Here is a 17,844-nt window from a genome sequence, read left to right as displayed (position 1 = left end):
AAAAGTAGCCTTTTTCCGAAAAAACTTCCCCTGCGTCCAGATTCAAGCCGCGTTCTTTCTCAATTAAATCGAAAGAATGCGGCTTTTCTTTCGATGGCGGTAAACCTCATTTCACGAGGAAGAACGCCTTCTTCCGAAAGTTCCTCTTTCGAAAGAAGGCGTTCTTCAATGTAAATAGGGCTTCTTCGAAAGAGAGCATCCAGACTCACTGGATGCTTTCTTTCGAAAAAGCAAGCCGCTTTTTCGAAAGTTCAACGTGCAGTCTAGACGCTCTCTTTCGAAAGAGGCTCTTTCGAAAGAGGCTTGCAGTCTAGACATAGCCTTGGGGAAGTGGATTAACTATCCTGAAGGCTACAACAGTGTAGCTATTTAAAGAATTAGAAGAATAAAGGAAATGCAGCCCCAAAAGAATACTAAACACTGTACAGTGGGCATACCTAACTATATCTGAAAGTGATAAGGGGCATATTTTGGGAGCGGGTGGAGGATGAAATGAAATAATTCCCCCAATGATCTGCCCTGACTTCAGTGACAGGGATGAACAAACTGAGTATATTTGGGATAGATTAATTATTGAATTTTAATTTTTGCAAATGAATGATGTGGCAGCTTACACATCTGCCAGGACCACCATCTGCATCACTTCTATAATATTGCCTATTAGAGGTAATTTTTGTGTAAATCATTTAGCGAATTCTGTAAATATCTAATCACTGTAAAACAAAATATATGCTAAAATATAAATTAGTGACATCACTTAGGTATGCAGCATGATGCAACTGACATATTCCCACCAACCCAATTATTAAAGGTTCCTAATACATGATATCCGGGTTTTCATCTGACCTCCGGTTTCAGTGAAATGAAACACAAGTATGTGAAAAATGCAAAGCTTACACTGAAAGAAGAACTGTGTTTTATTACTCATACACAGTGACAATCCTCTGCTGGAGAAATGCACTGGAGCAAATACCACACAAGTCATGACTGCATACGGGAAGGAGAAACGTGCTGCACAAAGCACAATTGTGGATAGGAGAAAAATCACAGGTATTTGTAAGACAAGGTAGGAGGCTTTGCACCATTGCTGCTGGCATCCAGGTAATACTGCTGTATGATGTTAGGCACTACCGAGCAGCGGGAGCCTGCCTGGGCATTGACAAATGGGGATGGTCAGTGGATTTCCTAGCAGCCACGCCCTTTCTCAAGGGGTTATTGACAGCCACCGCCTGTCGCGTGAGACTATGTGCATGGTGGGCCTCACCCAGCACCGCCTCCTTCCCTCAGCAGCTTGGCAATGACCCCGCCCTGTCTCCCACCTCCACCTTTGCAGCTATAAAATGCACCACTCCTAGTGCGCATGCCTGCGCCCCCTAGTCGCGTCCGGGGGGGTGGCTATTTATAGTAAGTGACGTCACCTAGAAATAGAACGAGGCGGCGCAGAGCCTCCACCCCTCCCCTGCGGTCTCCTCAACCCCGCCCCCTCCATGCCTTCACAGGGCGCAGGCGCAGGGCGGGTAAGTGCGCGAGGCGCGGAGCGGGTCGAGAGGTAGGCGCGCGAGGTTGTTAACGCCCTGCTCGAGGGGGAGCCGAGCGCGCGCGCCTGTGTGTCGCTCCGCAACGGTCGCTGAGGTGCCTGCTAGCCGCTGAGCGCGAGGCGCCAACGGCCGCTGCCCGGCGAGCGCGAGGCGCCAACGGCCGCCGAGCCCTGAGCGCGAGGCACCAACTGCCGCGGAGTGAGCGCGGTAACCCCCCTCCCCACACACACACACACACACACACACGCCCCACCGGCAGCGCCCGCTCTCCCTTCCGCCCCCCCCCGCGTGCGAGGGGAGCCCCGGAGAGCCCAGCCCGGCAGCTACTACGGACGCGGCGATGGGGGACCGAGAGCAGCTGCTGCAGCGAGCCCGCCTGGCCGAGCAGGCGGAGAGATACGACGACATGGCCTCCGCCATGAAGGCGGTGAGTGGGGAGGATGCGGCGGGGGTGTCCCGTACCGCGACCCACGCGCCGTGTCTCCTCAGTCACGGGTGGCGCCTTCTCGCTCCGCCGCGGGGCTCGGGGCGCCGGGCAGAGGCTGCGTGTGGCCGCCCCTCTCCGCAAGCGCCCGGGCTGGGGGACCCCCCTGCCGTGTCCTTGCCGGGGGAACCTTCCCCATCGCCCCGCGCTGGGCTGGGGATGCTGGGTTTGACCTTGGAGCCATGGGGCTCGCCTGGGAACGGGCTTCAAGCCGCGCGCTGAGGGCGCTGCTGTGCTCACAGGTGGGTCTGGGGAAGCCTAGCAGGGCAAGAGCACCCTGGCCTTGCTAGATGCCTCTAAGACCGGCGCGAGGCCTTACGCCCTGACCTGGGCAGCTTTCATTCAGAGAGCGTGTAATTACGGCCTATGGGGACATAAACACTCACAGCTCGCCGCTCTTGCACTCCCCAGGACTTGCCTGCCTTTGCCTCCCTGCTGCAGCAGAATTTGCTTACTATAATGACTACTACCTGTACACAGTTGTGAATACTGGAGTGAATCCAAATGACATTTAAAGGTAGATTAAACCTGCCCTTTTTAAAGGGAGTGTTTCACAGTAATGTGTACTGAACAGGTAAGAAGTTAGCCAAGCAAACTAATATCTAAACTTCTCTTACTAATACGTGAGAGTCACTGAAGAGTAGTTTTTTAAAACTGAATATTGATGTTAACACTTGGCATCCTTCCAGCACATCTGTTCTGTCTCACTGATCTGGTCATATTAATTTATATTATGTTTAGCACCCAAAGGTGCTTGTTCATAGCACTGTTGTGAGGTGGTGCTGTCTAAATAGACATTACCCACTCCAAAGAATTAAGTTTCAGGTATCGTCCATAAGATGGCAAATCAATCCATCCAAGATTCAGAATAAAACATTCACCCCCCAGTTACTATCCCATGCCTTACAATAAAAGTTTAAAAATTATTGAATTCTGTTCTGTACTGATTTGTATGGTCAGCTTCCTATGCAGAATAGTACAGCACAACTTGATATATGGCTAATATAATTCTTATACAAGTGCTCTTGGATATGTCTATGACAGAGCTATTATGTTTGAAGTGATAAACTATATGAATGGCAGGACTAGATTTTGCTAATTGAATGGGAATGACTACCTTTAGAAATACCTTTTGTTGTTAATTTTACTCTGCTCCCCCCACTTATTTGGACAAGCCTAGGTACAGGTTTTAGTGACCTCTATTGGTGATCCAGGAAATACTTTGTAAAATTAGGATAAATTTAGAAATATAAAAATGATAGCTGAAAAATATTTACTATTTAGAATTCCCTTTTTAAATATTGAAATGTATGACAATAAAATCAAAAGCAGAGTGTAGCTACTATCTTGCAGGAAATTATGCAGATAATTAGTGTTTGTCTAATAGATCATTTTAAATGGTAAACATTTTTTGCTATTTTTGAACATTACATTTTGTGTCAATCTTTCTACTTTGTTTGCCGTATTTCCTTTACCCTCCAATAATGCATAAGATGATGCAATTTCTTTAGGGCTCTAACTTCAGCATTTGACTTAGCGCATTGAATTTTGACAGAGGCGGTGATTACTTTTTTAATCCATGCATAATAATTAAACAAAATTAAGATGGAAGTTAAAATGTTTCTTTATAGACATGAGGCTTATAAGCATACTTTTTGCAGGCGTTCATTCTAAAACATGATGTAACTTCTCAAATATACAAGGGTGTTCTAGGTGGTTTTTATGAGCCTACATTTTAAATGACAAGGAATGTACCACATGGGTGCTTACAATTAGCATTTCCTCTAATTTCATTACATATAACCTAAGCAAAAAGCTTCCATAGTTTAAAATAACTCTACCCCTCTAGAAAGGCAAATATTTTCTTTGCATATTAGTTTCGCTGACAAGTGCACACACAAACGTAAATTGGGAAAAAATCTTAGTTTAAGGCTATTTATGTAATATGAGGGTGCAAAAACACCCCACAGATTTAAAGATGGGAAGTAGGATTTGTATTTCAGTTTGTGTATATGAGAAATAGGAGGCTAAAGGCTTTAGCAGTACGTTTCAAGGTTAATGCTAGTTTTGTAAAAAGCTAACTGATGTAGCAATTCTAATCATTTAAACCTTATAGGAAATACTGTATATTTGTTAAAGAAATAGTACAATCAGTAACTGCTTTTGAGTATTTTTCTTCTTGGCTGAATGCTAGCCTTTCTCCACCTACCATGATATGTAGACAGAAGAAAATAAATCTGCAGTGTGACAGTTAGTGAGTTTGATTTTCTTTCGGCACCCTAGAGTTCCCTCCATGAGAAATAGTCAAATGCATCTCTCTAAAATGGCATTTTGCTAAGGGGTGTGGCACATTCATTTAATAAAATCTTTTTATAATGCTTCAGTAAACTAACATTTTAATGAATATGGTAGGCACACCATTTTCAGACTTAAATAATATAATAGGACTTTACATTTCTAGGGAGCTTTTGACATTTCCTTTTTCATATAAGGCAGTGGTTCCAAGCCTTTTCGATCATACAGATGCCTTTTTAATCTATTAAAATTTCACAGACCCTGCTTCCCTGGGGAAGAAGAAAAAGAGAAGTAAAGATTGGGCCCACAGACCCCAGCAGTACAGTTGTGGACTACAGGTTGGGAACCACTGATACATAATGTTGACAGTTTTGTGATTTCAGTATTACATCTTCTGGTTCTTTTCTCTTTTCACTGATCTTTTTTGCTAGTACTCTGTGTGGAGGAGCTGTTATCAGGGAAGCTTTTTATCAAAGTGCTACCTCTGCCTGCTGCAGGACTGTCTAGTGCAGGGGTGAGCAATAGGTTTTGATAAGGAGCCACTCCAAGAATTTCATGAGTGGTCCAGGGCTACACTTTTATATTAATGAAGAGTATGTGGGGGCCTGGGATGAAAATTGGGCACCAGGAGGGAGCTCTGGATAAGGGATTGGGATGCAGGAGGGTGAAGGAGGGGGTTGTAAACTGGGACAGTAGATGAAGGTGCAGGATCTGGGAAAGGGTTTGGGTACAGGAGAGGATTCTGACCTGGAAGCGGGGTGTAGGAGGATGTGCAGAGTCTGGGAGGGAATTGTGACCAAGAGGCATGATGCAGAGGCTTTGAGTTGTGACTTGGGGCAGGGAGTTGGGGTATAGGAAGGGCTGGAGTGTCAGGTTCAAGCTCTGGCCAGGATCCTCGCCTGCCATGCCCCCACATGCCGATCAAAGTATCCATCTGCTGGGGCCAGCATGTGCATCTCTGTGCGGCATGCTCAGAGTCTCCATGCACTACCTCCATCTGGAAACCTTACTGGGTGTTCAGTGGAGAGACCCGGTGGCCCTAGCATGTGGCTGCTTTGCGCGGAACATGAGGAACACAGCAGGCAGGGAGTCTGCCTCATGGTCCCATTGAGCCATAGGACATTGGTGGTCCTAGAGTATTGTGGTATATGCCAGATCTTGCCTATGGGCTGTAATTTTTCCTGCCTCAGTTTAATGCTTTTTGTTGGTTTGATAGCAAGGATATCTTCAATGCAGAATCAACTTGTGGGATTGGCATCCAAGTTGTCTTTACCTACAAATGAGCAGCCACAGTACAGAGCTATAACCAAGTTATTGTGTTATCACTGATGCTCCCAGTTACCTGTGTGATTCAGAGACTTGTGGGGTCTTATCCCATGTTCTTTGTGCTACAGTAAGCTGAGCCTCTCTGAATGAGACAGTTGTGGGATAATTTGTCACTGGTTGGTCAGATCTGGGGAGAAGGATGTCAAATTGTGGCAAAGCACTGGAGAATTTATGCACTCAAATGAGTTAATCTGTCCCCACTGCACAGTGGGTGGGTTACCATCTTGACTAAAAACCGACACCTGAATTTGTCTAGACCTTCAGACAGGCAAGCTAGCCTGAGTTGAAAGCACAGGTAGACTCCGGTGAGTGAATTTTGTGTGTGGATGTAAGCTTGCCAGGTTGGTTGACTGGTCAGTTACTTGCTGAATATTTGACTGTCAAATAATAAACACTAAAAAATATCCTGATATAGGTGCTAGCCTATTTTTGATTGTAGCATGGTGTCATTTTTTTTGGTGGGGAGGAGGATTAGAACTTCATTTTATATTGTATTTTTCTCAGTTAAAATAACTCAGATATTTGACTTTTTCTTTTTAAATGAAGTATATTCATTTAAGGCTAATCTTATTGGGGACCATGACATTTTTTATTACTGTTCTAATAAACTAGTGCTTGAAAATAATTGGCCATTTTTTACCGAACTTTACTGAATAGTTGACTACTTATATTTGGATTAATCAAAAGTTCAAACGAATCACGAGACAACACCTGAATAAGAGCATGAGTTAACTTCCTGAACACACACACCTTCATTGACTCCTTATCATACTTCTATTAGGGATGTAAGCAGCTACCACCCCCTACCATCCCCTACCACCTGCTGCCTCTCTCAGAGAGAAGAAACAAGGGGGAGAGCAGGAGCTGGTGCCAGCACTGTTGCTGTGGGAGGCAGAGTTATAGCATGGGCACCAGGTACAAGTTGGGAATCAGCTGATTTCCAGCTCATGCTTGGTCCCCCACATTGCGCCTCTTCCTTTAGTTGTATTACAAGATGAGCAGCTCTTAATATGTTTAAAAGGCAGAGCTACAGCAGGGTTAGCTTCTGGGCCCGGGAGCTAACCCTGCTGTGGCTCTGCAGTCCCCTTCCCCACCCGTTATTGTCTGACTGAATAGTTGATGGAAACTCCATCAACTACTCATTTAGCTGATTAACCACAATTGAACATTCCTAACTCTTACCATGGCTATGGTAAGTCACGGTAATGTGGGAAGTTTTTTTTTGACTATGGGGTAATAGGTAAACAGGCAGTCCCCGGGTTACGTACAAGATAGGGACTGTAGGTTTGTTCTTAAGTTGAATCTGTATGTAAGTCGGAACTGGCGTCCAGATTCAGCCGCTGCTGAAACTGATCAGTTTCAACAGCGGCTGAATCTGGATGCCAGTTCCGACTTACATACAGATTCAACTTAAGAACCCCAGGCATCCCCAAGTCAGCTGCTGCTGAAACTGATCAGCGGCTGATTCCAGGAAGCCCGGGGCAGGGGCTTCCTGTAGTCAGCCACTGCTGGTCAGTTTCAGCAGCGGCTGACTTGGGGATGCCTGGGGCAGAGCAGCTAGGGTGCTGCTCTGCCCCAGGCGTTCTGATTCAGCCGCTGCTGAAACTGACCAGCAGTGGCTGAATCAGGACGCCTGGGGCAGAGCAGCTGGGGTGCTGCCGGGTTGGTCCAGTAGCACCCAGAGCGGCGCTACAGGACCAACTGGCAGCGCCCCAGCTGCTGTACCACAGGCGTCGGGAGCAAAGCCGCGGAGCACGGGGGCAGTGGGACAGCCCAGACGTGCCGTGGCTGTCCTGCTGCCCTCGGGCTCCGCGGCTTTGCTCTGCTTTGCTCCCCGTCCCCCTGGTCTACAGACCAGGGGGACGGGGAGCAAAGTGGCGGAACAGCAGGCAGCAGACAGCCCAGATGCGTCTGGGCTGTCCGCTGCCTGCGTGTTCCGCCGCTTTGCTCTGCTTTGTTCCCCGTCCCCCTGGTCTGCAGACCAGAAGGACGGGGAGCAAAGCGGCGGAACACGCGGGCAGCAGACAGCCCAGACGCGCGTCTGGCGCTTTGCTTCCTCTCCCTGGTCTGCTGGAGACCAGGGAGAGGGCCCCGTTCGTAACTGCGGATCCGACGTAAGTCGGGGACTGCCTGTATTTTACTAACTGAAACTCAAGAGCACTCTATTCCAGCAAGAGATGGCTGTGGATATAGGGGGAAAGAAAGCTTCCTTCTGTCTTTAAGCCAGTATTTTTTAACGATGAGGGACATGGGGAAGACTGAAAAGTGATCTATGGCATGGCAAACAGCTTCATTACAGAATGTTTTGTCTACTACTACAGCAAATTTTATTTCTGTAGTGCATAAAGCAGGAAGTGACTCCTTGAGAACTGCAACCCTTATGATGGTCTCACTCTTCATGCAATGAAATAAACGACAGTAGTATGATTTGGAACCTGGGGACTCCAGTTAAATATTCACCTGTTGTTGCTTGCAGCCTTCTAACTGAAAGGACAGCAGTGTGTGTGAACAATAAAATAGGGCCAAACAACCCCACCAAAACTTCCAAACTCATGCAAATGAGAAGGAAATTGGACAGAAAAAGTGGCATGCACATAGGGTCAGGATGACATCAGGAAGGAGGCTCCCTTCACTTGATCAGAGGAAGGCAGGGTGTGTTTCAAAAGGATCAGTTTGTGGATTAGTGCCAGTCCTTGAGATTTGTCGCACGTTAAGAAGGCAGAAAGCCATTCCCTGCTATCAAAATGATTGAGAAACGCTAATGTAGAGAACTCATGCCATGAGCAGCAGAACAAGAGCAGTGCACAGTAGCCTCCTCCAAACACAAGGTGCTGCTGAGTTGCAAATCTTGAGTCCGTTTCCCTCAGATGTTGACACTGACAATCCAGAGACTTGAGGTTACATAGTAGTTTTACTCCACTCCATGAGCCCTTAATGGAAAAATAGGCCTTTCCAGAATGGTGTTGAGCTTTAATAGTGATGGTCAGTTCAGCCTTGGGATGTAAAGTACTGTATGTACCACGTACTGTATTGTATTCACAGTTGAGAGGACTGTACCAGTACATATTTTGAAGGTAACCATGTCCATGTCAGCTTCTGCATGAAACTAATCTAATTATAACCCCATGATGGGGGAGGCGAGGCAGGGGACAGACAGACAGACAGATTTGGAAATGTGTGTGGTTTTCACTTGTATGTATTCCTTATCTAAAACATATAGAGAATATTATTCCAGGTTGAAGGGTCATGGTGTTGCATAGCTTCAGCATATAACTTCCAAGATTCCATTCTCCTCATGTCTGACAAAGGCAATGGGGAAGTGATGTTGGGCCCACTACTGAGTGAGATAAGTTAAAGGTACCCTGCAAAAAATAGAAATTTGGTTTATATTTTATTTGTTTCTCTGATGTATAGGCAACCTGAAAGCTCTCATGCACACTCTCACCTCTCTCCTCCCCTCCATCCCCCAATCCACCATCCCATACACCCTCTGCAGGTTACAGATGTGTTCTGGAAGTTCTCTTTTCCCTTAATTAAAGGAATGGGTGCTGAATCCTTGATAAATCCTTCTCTCAAATATTGTAGTTAAAAACTGTTGATACCTGTTCAAGAATGAAAATCCAATCACTTCCTTGACGCTTGCATTGTTAAAATCCTCCTCCTTGTTCTATCTGTAGCCTTCAACAGGAATGTTAAAATCCATTTAACTGTGTAATCACTGAAAATTTCAGCGTTTACACGTGGGATGGCAGTCGGCTCCCTGGAAGCCAGTGTGTGTAAGGAGAGGGCTTTTAAGCCAGCTTCCCGCATATCATGAACCCAGACACGCAGGCCTCCTCCGTTAGTGTAACCGTGTACAAGGTTTTCTCAACCTTAGTCCTCAAGGACAAATCTTCTAATTTTTGAAAAAAGCAGAACAAACCTTCTCTAACAAAAGCACTTTCTCTTTCAGCTACCTAATAAAGCCAAAATCAGCAAAAAAGTACCCACACAATAAATATCTTTTTTCTTTACAAGAAATCAAGATATTTGCTTCCTTCAAGATCTCCCCCTGCCTGTGCTCCCTAGGCCTGGGGGAAGATGATCATACAGGCTATCCCATGTCTCTTCCCAGGCCTGGCTTGAGGAGAAGGGCTACTGTAGGTGCACCACCACCTCCCCCGCAGGCGTGGCCTGGGCAGGGTAGGAGGTCTGTGCCAGCCTCCCCCGCTGGCACTATGATGGCTGGGGAATGGAGAAACAAGGGGGCACGTAGGCTTGGTCACAGCGGCCCTGTTGGGTAGGCCAGTAGTGCAGGTGGCGGGGGCTACCAGTGGGTCCTGTAAGGGTTGGCAGGGGTTGGGCTAGCTGACCCTGTTGGTGCTCCTGGGGGTGGGGGTGGGAGGGCCTGCAGAAGTGATGTGGAGAATGCAAGGGGAGGGGTTTTAGGCAGGGAGGCCACTCTACCAGTGGCAGTGGCAGGCAAGATGGTAGAGCCCCATTCCCAGTTAGCCATTCTCTTGTTGGTGTGGCTGCCCCCAGTGGTCACTGCAGGATAACTCTCCACTGTGCTCACTGCCCCCCTTTTTCTCCTGCTACCTTTTTCATGTTATGGGAAACTACCCAGTTTCAAGCACATCCCATTTTCCTGGCAGAACCAAACCCTGACCTTGCTTCCAGTTGGGAGAAGAGGAAGCGGCACACCAAACTTGGTTCTAGCTCTCACCATTTAGAAGGAAAGTTTTCTTCATTGATGTCTGTTGACTCTTTGAGCTTTCCTGTGCTGGTCTGATCAGTTTGACTTTTGCACCAGTCTCCTGAGTGATTAACTAGAATATTTTTTGCTTGAGTTAGTCTGTCCATAACTTGAATTTCTGTTATGATTGGAGATGGAGTTGCTCTGTTTTTGTCAAATTGCTTTGTGTAAGTAAGCACTTTATAAGTAAGTGTTATAATGCACTTTATAGTTGCAGAATTGTATCTTTAAAAACATTAGATTGGAAGGGACCTTTCAAAATTACCTTTCTAGATTGTCTGCAGTATTCTTAAATTCATGGATTGTGGACTATTCTCAACATAAAACAATTTACAGACCATAGAATCAGAATTGGAGACCTCAAGAGGTCATGTAGTCCCTTTCCCCTTACCTCATGGCAGAACTAAGCATTAATCATTCAAGCATCCGTGGTCAGTCTACCTCACCTTAGTTAAATAAAAATACTGCTTAATTATACTAATTTACAAAATGTTTACAACAAAGCTGCAAAACTAAATGGGAGATTTATGAAATGCATGGTCAACCTGTGAAACTCCTTGCCAGTAGCAGTGTAAAATTTTGATTAATTGGCTAATTGAATAGTTGATGCAGTTTGCCTAAACTTCTGTTGCTACACTTCAAAGGCAAAAGCACTGCGGGGAGCATGGGTCAGCAGGGAACTCAAGCAGCCCCCTGCTGGCTCCGGGTTCCCCATGGTATTTCAAAGCAGCAGTGCTGCATGGAGCCTGGTGTCAACTCTTAAGTCTCCCAGCTGACCACAGGCTCCATGCAGTGCTGCTGTTTTGAAACACTATAGGGAGCTCAGTGTCAGGCTGCACAAAGCATTTCAAAGCAGCAGACCCTGGGCTCCATGCAGCACTGCCCCTTTGAAATGCCATATGCAGCCCAGGCCAGCTTGGGACTCCTGGCTGGCCCCAGGCTATAAGAGACATTTCAAAGCGGCAGTGCTGTGTGGAGCCTGGGGCGGGGGAGGTTTTCTGATAGAGGCAGTAATGAGGGGAGGACCTACTAGTTGACTAGTGTGTCGACAAGTCCTTCACATTCCTACTTGCCAGAGTATGTTGTGAAAGCTAGGTCTTTAACAAGATTCAAAGGAGAACCAGATAAATTTATGGAGGGTAGTTCCATCAATGATTATTAGCCAGGATGAGTAGGAATGGTGTCCTTAGCCTCTGTTTGTTAGAGGCTGGGAATGGGTGACAGGATGGGATCACCTGGATTACCTGTTCTCTTCATGCCCTCCGGGGCACCTGGCATTGGCCACTATTGGAAGACAACATGTTCTTAACCTAAACCTTAAATTTATTTCAGTGTTAGGGCTAGATGCAAGAAATGTAGAACTTGAAGATCAAATAACTTTTTTGATAATGCATAACATCTTTTTATTCTGAGCAGGATCCCCTTATGGTAAGCACTTATCAAACACATTAAAAATACTTAGGTTCACCTATGTCAAAAATGTAGATGCTCCATGTTGGAGAAGTTTACAACATATATAAGTTGGGATGATTGTATTTTTTATTCACACAGTTGTAGGGAATTGTGGCTACTTAAATTTGGAAGTGAAAAGAGACCATGAATGGAGAGGGAAACTGAGGGTGGCTTATACTACAAAGTGGTTAATCCAGTGGTCACCAGCCAGTAGATCAGCATCTGCTGGTAGATCTTAATAGCCTCTTAGCCAAACCAGTCAGGCTTACTTGTCAGAGGCTTTAGCTGCCCCTCCCCTCACTGGTGCACAACTGCTACCCTTTGCCTTGGATCTCTCTCCTCAGGAGCCTCCTGCTTGTTGGGCAGAGGAGGGTGCTGATAACAAGGTGCCCCCTCTCCCACTCTGTATCCTGTCTCCACAGAGAAGAGAGGGAATACAATAAGGCTTGGGATGGAGGGAGTTTGCATTTGGGAGTGGTGTAGTGCCAGGCAGAAATGAGCCAGTCTAGCCCCACTGTACCACCATGTAGGAGCCACCTGTGGTAAGCAGGGCCCAGCTGGAGCCCACATCCTGAAACCCTATGCCAGTCATGAACCTCCTTCTGCACCCTAAACCCCTGCCCTAGCCCCAAGCACCCCCTGCATCCAAACACGCTTCTAGAACCTGCACCTAGAACCCCTTCCGGTGCTCCCAACGGCCTGCCCCAAGATCAGCTCAGAGCCCTTCTCAACTACAAATCCCTTAATCTAAGACCAGATTCTGTGCCCCAACCTGCTGCCCCAGCCTGGTGAAAGTGAAGAAGGATGGAGTGAGCAGGGGTGGGGCCTCAGAAGGGGCACAAAGGAGGCGGGGAAAGGGTATTTGAGTGTGAGGTAGATCTTGGATTACACTTAAATTCTAAAAGTGATCTTGTGCTTAAAAAGGTTGGAGACCACTGGGTTAATCTGTCAGTGTTTCTCAGCCAGTGGTACGAGTACCCTCAGGTACTTGATGTACCCTCCCAGACTACTCTCAACACAACTGAAATTTGGAGAATACGGAATTTTTGTTTCAAGTTTTACAACACTTTCTTACTTTTGTATTTTTTACAACCAAAAATTTCATTGCCTGCACAGCTACGATTAAGTTGTTTAAACAAATGTGTTGCAATGGTAGAAAAAAAATTGTCTGAAAACTGTTAAGTACTGGGGGTACTTTATAAAAAAGGTTGAGAAACACTGATCTGTGTTATACAGTTTGAGTTATGGTAGCATAACTCAGATCAACACAGCTAAAATCTACTTACTGAAGAGTGTACAGGAGAGTGATTGGCAGACAATTCAGTGAGTCTTCATTAGACTTGGTAAAGTGACTGCTGGTGGATTTGAGCGCTGCAGCATGTATCCTGTAGTGGATACAAGCCCTGCGTAGGTGAGTGAGGCACGGCCACAGAAAGAAGATGAGCAGCTAATGGGGTACGTTAGCTTTAAGAAGCATTCTATGGATATGATGGCCTAAGGCTAAAGATTGTATGTAGTGTTTCTAAATAGCAAACAGAACAGTTAGTTTTGTTTGAGTTATCTTATTCAAACTTGTTCTCTTTAAATGAAGATACCATTTGGAATCTGGTTTTCCATTGGCTGCCTTGGAAAGTGATAGAGAGCACAAGCCTCTCAAACTGAGTCACTGAGATATAGAAGCAGTGCGTTATGGAGGAATGGGTTGCAAGCTATTAAATACGTTAGTTACTTTCTCTACAGAGATCCTAAATATGGTGCAACCGTTCTTGCTATGACCGTTCTAATTTTTCATCAAGATGAATTTTGTATCTGAAACTAGACACCATTCTTGGATTGTTTATGGGTTACTGTAGTACTCTAGAAATGTTATCTTAAATTTGGTAAGAATGATAAGATTTACATTTGTAGCATTGCTATGTAAATATACAAATTTCTTTTAATAGTTATGAAATCATTTTGGCTGCATCTCAGTAGCAATGAGAAGCAACATTTCCTTTGCCAGGTTAATCTTTTTCCTCAGGTATCACAAGTTTTGATACGTTGTTTATAAAGCATGCTTAGTATCGTAGACTCACAAGTCAAACCACTTAGCATTTACCAAGAGCCATCTGCCCACTCCCCCCAATTAAGAACCTCCAATTGTTGCTAAAATAGAACTAATCCTAATCTATAGTCTAGAACAGCCGTGGCCAGCCCTCAGTTCTTCTCCTCCTTCCCCCCAAAAGTGCGGCTCGTGAAGCCCCCCTGTGCCCCTGAAAACAGCCCCAGGCTCCCTGTGCTCACCAAGGCAAGGGAGTCATCTGGTGTGGCCATTCAAAATGGCATCTCCAAGTTGATAGTGCCTGGCAGGAGCCTGATGTGGCCAAAAAGCTTTTAACTGCATTTCTTAAAGGGGCAGTCCCCCCTTTTTCCGCTGCCTGCGCCCCTCCAGCTTCCCTGTGCTTACTGGGTCGGAGCTGCAGGGTTTTAAAAATGGCACCCATGATGGCAGACATCTTAAAGGGGAAGCCTCGGTTTAATTAGTTTGCTTCACAATTCTGGTGTGGCTCTTCGGGGGGGGGGGGGTTCCGCCACTGTTTTGGCTCTGTTAAATGTGTTAGCCACCCCTGTGCTATATGCACAACTATTTTGGCTCTTTGCCTGTAATGGGTTGGCCACCCCTGATCTAGAAATTTAAATATATACTAAGTCAAAGGTATTGTAATCATGCAATATTTAAAAAATACTACTGTATCCTCTTGGGTCAGCATAAAAGCTGCAACAATTCATTAGGCAATTTTTATCTTACTCCCATGGGATGTTCTTGTACCTTTTTGAACCTTTCAATTGACTCCATTTTATATAACTTTCTCCCTTGGCCTGCTTTGAAATACCAGGTTGTAATCCCCATTTTAACTGAAAACAGGACAAATTTTAATCAGATTGTATGAATGTTGCTCTTTAAGGCAATGTAGAACGTGCTGTGGTGCAGTACAACTTAATTCTCATCTAATGGCCATGCATACTATCTTTTCATCACACAGCAGAGCCAACAGCAGGGTTGAATATGGAGAGGAATTGAAATATCTGACACTGCCTTGTATTGAGCTTTTGAGTGGTATTGAACATTTGAATTCAGTAGGAAAAGTGTATGGTGTGTTGGCCTTTTTGGAAAGACTTTCCAAATCAGTTATTTTCTTAAATAGTTAGAAGTACACTGTTCAATTGCTGTTCTTAATGAAGTCTCTTTAATACTACTTTAAAGAGTAAACATTTACCATAACACCTTCCTAAGTTATTTATAAGGTTTAAACTGACATAGGAATTTTCTTTCTTAAAGGAATTGACTTGTACTCAGGTCTTCTGTTCTAGTTAAACTGACCAAGGACCCCACCTTGAGTTAGTACCCATCTAGAAGGATTTGTTTTCCCTTGCAGTTTCTAAATTGATATGGTGGAAATACTGAATGAGGGTTGCATGTTGTTCTTCAAAGCCTACCCGTTTTAAGTTGATCTTTCTGTGTATTTGCAGGTGACTGAGCTGAATGAACCCCTCTCTAATGAAGATAGAAACCTGTTATCTGTAGCCTACAAAAATGTGGTTGGGGCTAGGCGATCTTCCTGGCGAGTCATCAGCAGCATAGAGCAAAAAACTATGGCAGATGGGAATGAGAAGAAGCTGGAAAAAGTTAAAGCATACAGGGAGAAGATCGAAAAAGAGCTGGAGATAGTCTGCAATGATGTTTTGGCCCTCTTGGATAAGTTCTTGATCAAAAACTGCAATGAATTCCAATATGAGAGCAAGGTCTTTTATCTGAAAATGAAAGGAGATTATTACCGCTACTTGGCAGAAGTTGCTGGTGGTGAGAAGAAAAACAGTGTTGTGGAAGCATCAGAGATTGCCTATAAAGAGGCTTTTGAAATCAGCAAAGAGCACATGCAGCCCACTCACCCAATAAGGCTTGGGTTGGCACTCAACTTCTCTGTGTTCTATTATGAAATCCAGAATGCACCTGAGCAGGCCTGCCTTTTAGCCAAACAAGCCTTTGATGATGCCATAGCTGAGCTGGACACACTAAATGAGGATTCCTACAAGGACTCCACTCTTATCATGCAGTTACTCCGAGACAACCTCACTCTCTGGACAAGTGACCAGCAGGATGAGGAAGCAGGAGAGGGCAATAACTAAAGGGCTTTCATTCCAGCCCTCCTTCATCCACTTCACTATTTCCTTCCCACAATATTTCCTTGCCACAGTCTCACTAAATATATAGTGCAGGGGTGGGGAACCTAAGGCTTGCATAGATCCGGCACCTGGGGCTCAAGGCTCCCCCTCATCATTGGGGAGCCAACACTGGCCCCTCAGTCCCCATGCTGTTCCCCCTATGGGGCTGGAGTACAAAATCTACTAGCCTGGGCCCAATGTTTTTTTTTTTTCCTCCATGTGTTAGCAGCCTCTGATCCAAAAAAAGGTTCCTCACCCTGATCTAATTCAAAGCCTATCTGTATTGTCAGCACAGATGTTCAGATCCTGCGGTCCATGGTATCAGCAGGCAGTTTTAGATATGTCTTCATGAACATTGCTAAATTGATTGGTTTTTTTTAATCTGCCTGTTTATCAGAGTTTAATTTGAATGGTGCAGAAAGATGCATATTAAGGAGGCATTTTAGATATGGGCAAGAAAAATTGAAAGTGAATTAATCAGAAATTTAATCTTTAAATTTTCTATTTGAAACAAGCTTGATAGTATTGTATGAAGCAGATCTTGTGCATGCAAAGCAAATTAGTGGCGAGGAGTCCTGTGGCACCTCCTCGCCGCTTTTGCTTTGTATCAGAAGGTTAGCCGTGTTAGTCTGAATCTGCAAATTAGCCACCTAAAATCTTTTAACTGATAAAACAGTTAAAAGGCTGGTGTGAAGTGACAACTTAATTCTCTATCAGTTTACAGACTGTTCAGAATGTGAGGTTTTGGTAGCAGCTTGTTTTTTTGCCTCTATCTTATGATGTGCACAGACTTTCATTTACTGCAATGCATCTACTTAAAAGTTTTGATACTTGTAACCTTTTTTGCCGTTTTAAAAAATCATGAATTTATTTTTTGTAAACTCTTTGGCTGTTTAGTTGTCTGTGTATTCTGACAGCACCACGTCTGTTAGCCCTTGTTAAGATGGATGACTCTGAGATGCCGGACTCCTAAATTAAATGTTTTGGAATTAAATGAATAAAATAAAATGTTGCTTCAGGAATATTATCTCTGTAGGAGTTGTCCTGTCTTCTTTTCATAAAGATAGAGATTTATAGAGATGTCCAACTTGCAAAGCTTAGATTGTACTAAATACACTGATGGAGAACATAGCAATCCAAACTAAACATGTAACATTGCTCTCCTATTTCCTAGTGGGGCTGCCAGTTGTATATTCAGGGCAGTAACTTGCTAGTGCAGTTGTAATGCAAGCCTACTGATCAATGTTTACAAGATCCTAAATAATACTGCTAGTTTTACTAATTAGGTAAAAAAAATTGAATTTTTTTGCTTCTGTCCATAACGACTTGTGGATTTTATTTCCTTAGAAGCTACAACTGAGTTTCTTATACCCTTTAATGAATTCTGATTTAAGTTTCTTTAAATGAAACCATAGCATTATCATGCACTCATGTTGTATAGTGTTAGCTACTAAGGAGTTACCTCAGCCACATTTTTATCTGTAACGAGCCTCTCCTCTAACCTTCTGATTTTAAATTCAGTCTGAGGTCATATTGAACATGTGCTGTCCAGCCAGCCCCTGCAGTTCCTCAGAGCCCTGCAGTTCCTCAGAGCCTCAGAGTAGAGTTGAGCTGTCTGGATCTTGGCTGAATAAAGGCACTTTTTTCCCTAACTTAGCAACTAGCCAATCAGCCCCAGAAGTTTGAGAGGAATTGCTTGACACACTGCTTTTCTAATCAGTTGCTCATAGCTACTGATGTCATATGTACAGAATAGAATCTTCTACTCATGAAGTGGCAAACTTACCCCTCTACTCATTTTCTGCTGTGCA

The 17,844-nt window shown here is 44.7% G+C and overlaps 1 protein-coding gene across 4 annotated transcripts; it reads left to right on the top strand.

Moving 5' to 3' along the window:
* The first annotated feature begins 1,456 nt into the window (after positions 1-1,456).
* Positions 1,457-17,060, top strand: YWHAH (tyrosine 3-monooxygenase/tryptophan 5-monooxygenase activation protein eta). Of its 4 annotated transcripts, XM_075898005.1 has the most exons (5): positions 1,538-1,657; positions 1,689-1,965; positions 2,434-2,539; positions 4,576-4,655; positions 15,341-17,060. In XM_075898005.1, exons 3-5 carry the CDS (start codon positions 2,527-2,529, stop codon positions 15,995-15,997), a joined length of 750 nt encoding a protein of 249 aa, XP_075754120.1. In that variant the 5' UTR covers positions 1,538-1,657; positions 1,689-1,965; positions 2,434-2,526; the 3' UTR covers positions 15,998-17,060. The 4 variants fall into 4 exon arrangements, with proteins under 4 accessions (XP_006125493.1, XP_075754120.1, XP_075754121.1 ...); XM_006125431.4 differs by lacking the exons at positions 1,538-1,657; positions 1,689-1,965; positions 2,434-2,539; positions 4,576-4,655 and adding an exon at positions 1,457-1,517; XM_075898006.1 differs by lacking the exons at positions 2,434-2,539; positions 4,576-4,655 and having other exon boundaries at positions 1,556-1,965.
* Positions 17,061-17,844: the final 784 nt, after the last annotated feature.

The sequence above is a fragment of the Pelodiscus sinensis genome, chromosome 15 (genome assembly GCF_049634645.1).
Source record: "Pelodiscus sinensis isolate JC-2024 chromosome 15, ASM4963464v1, whole genome shotgun sequence".
Lineage (NCBI taxonomy): Eukaryota > Metazoa > Chordata > Testudines > Trionychidae > Pelodiscus > Pelodiscus sinensis.
This window is presented reverse-complemented; position numbering and strand designations above follow the sequence as displayed.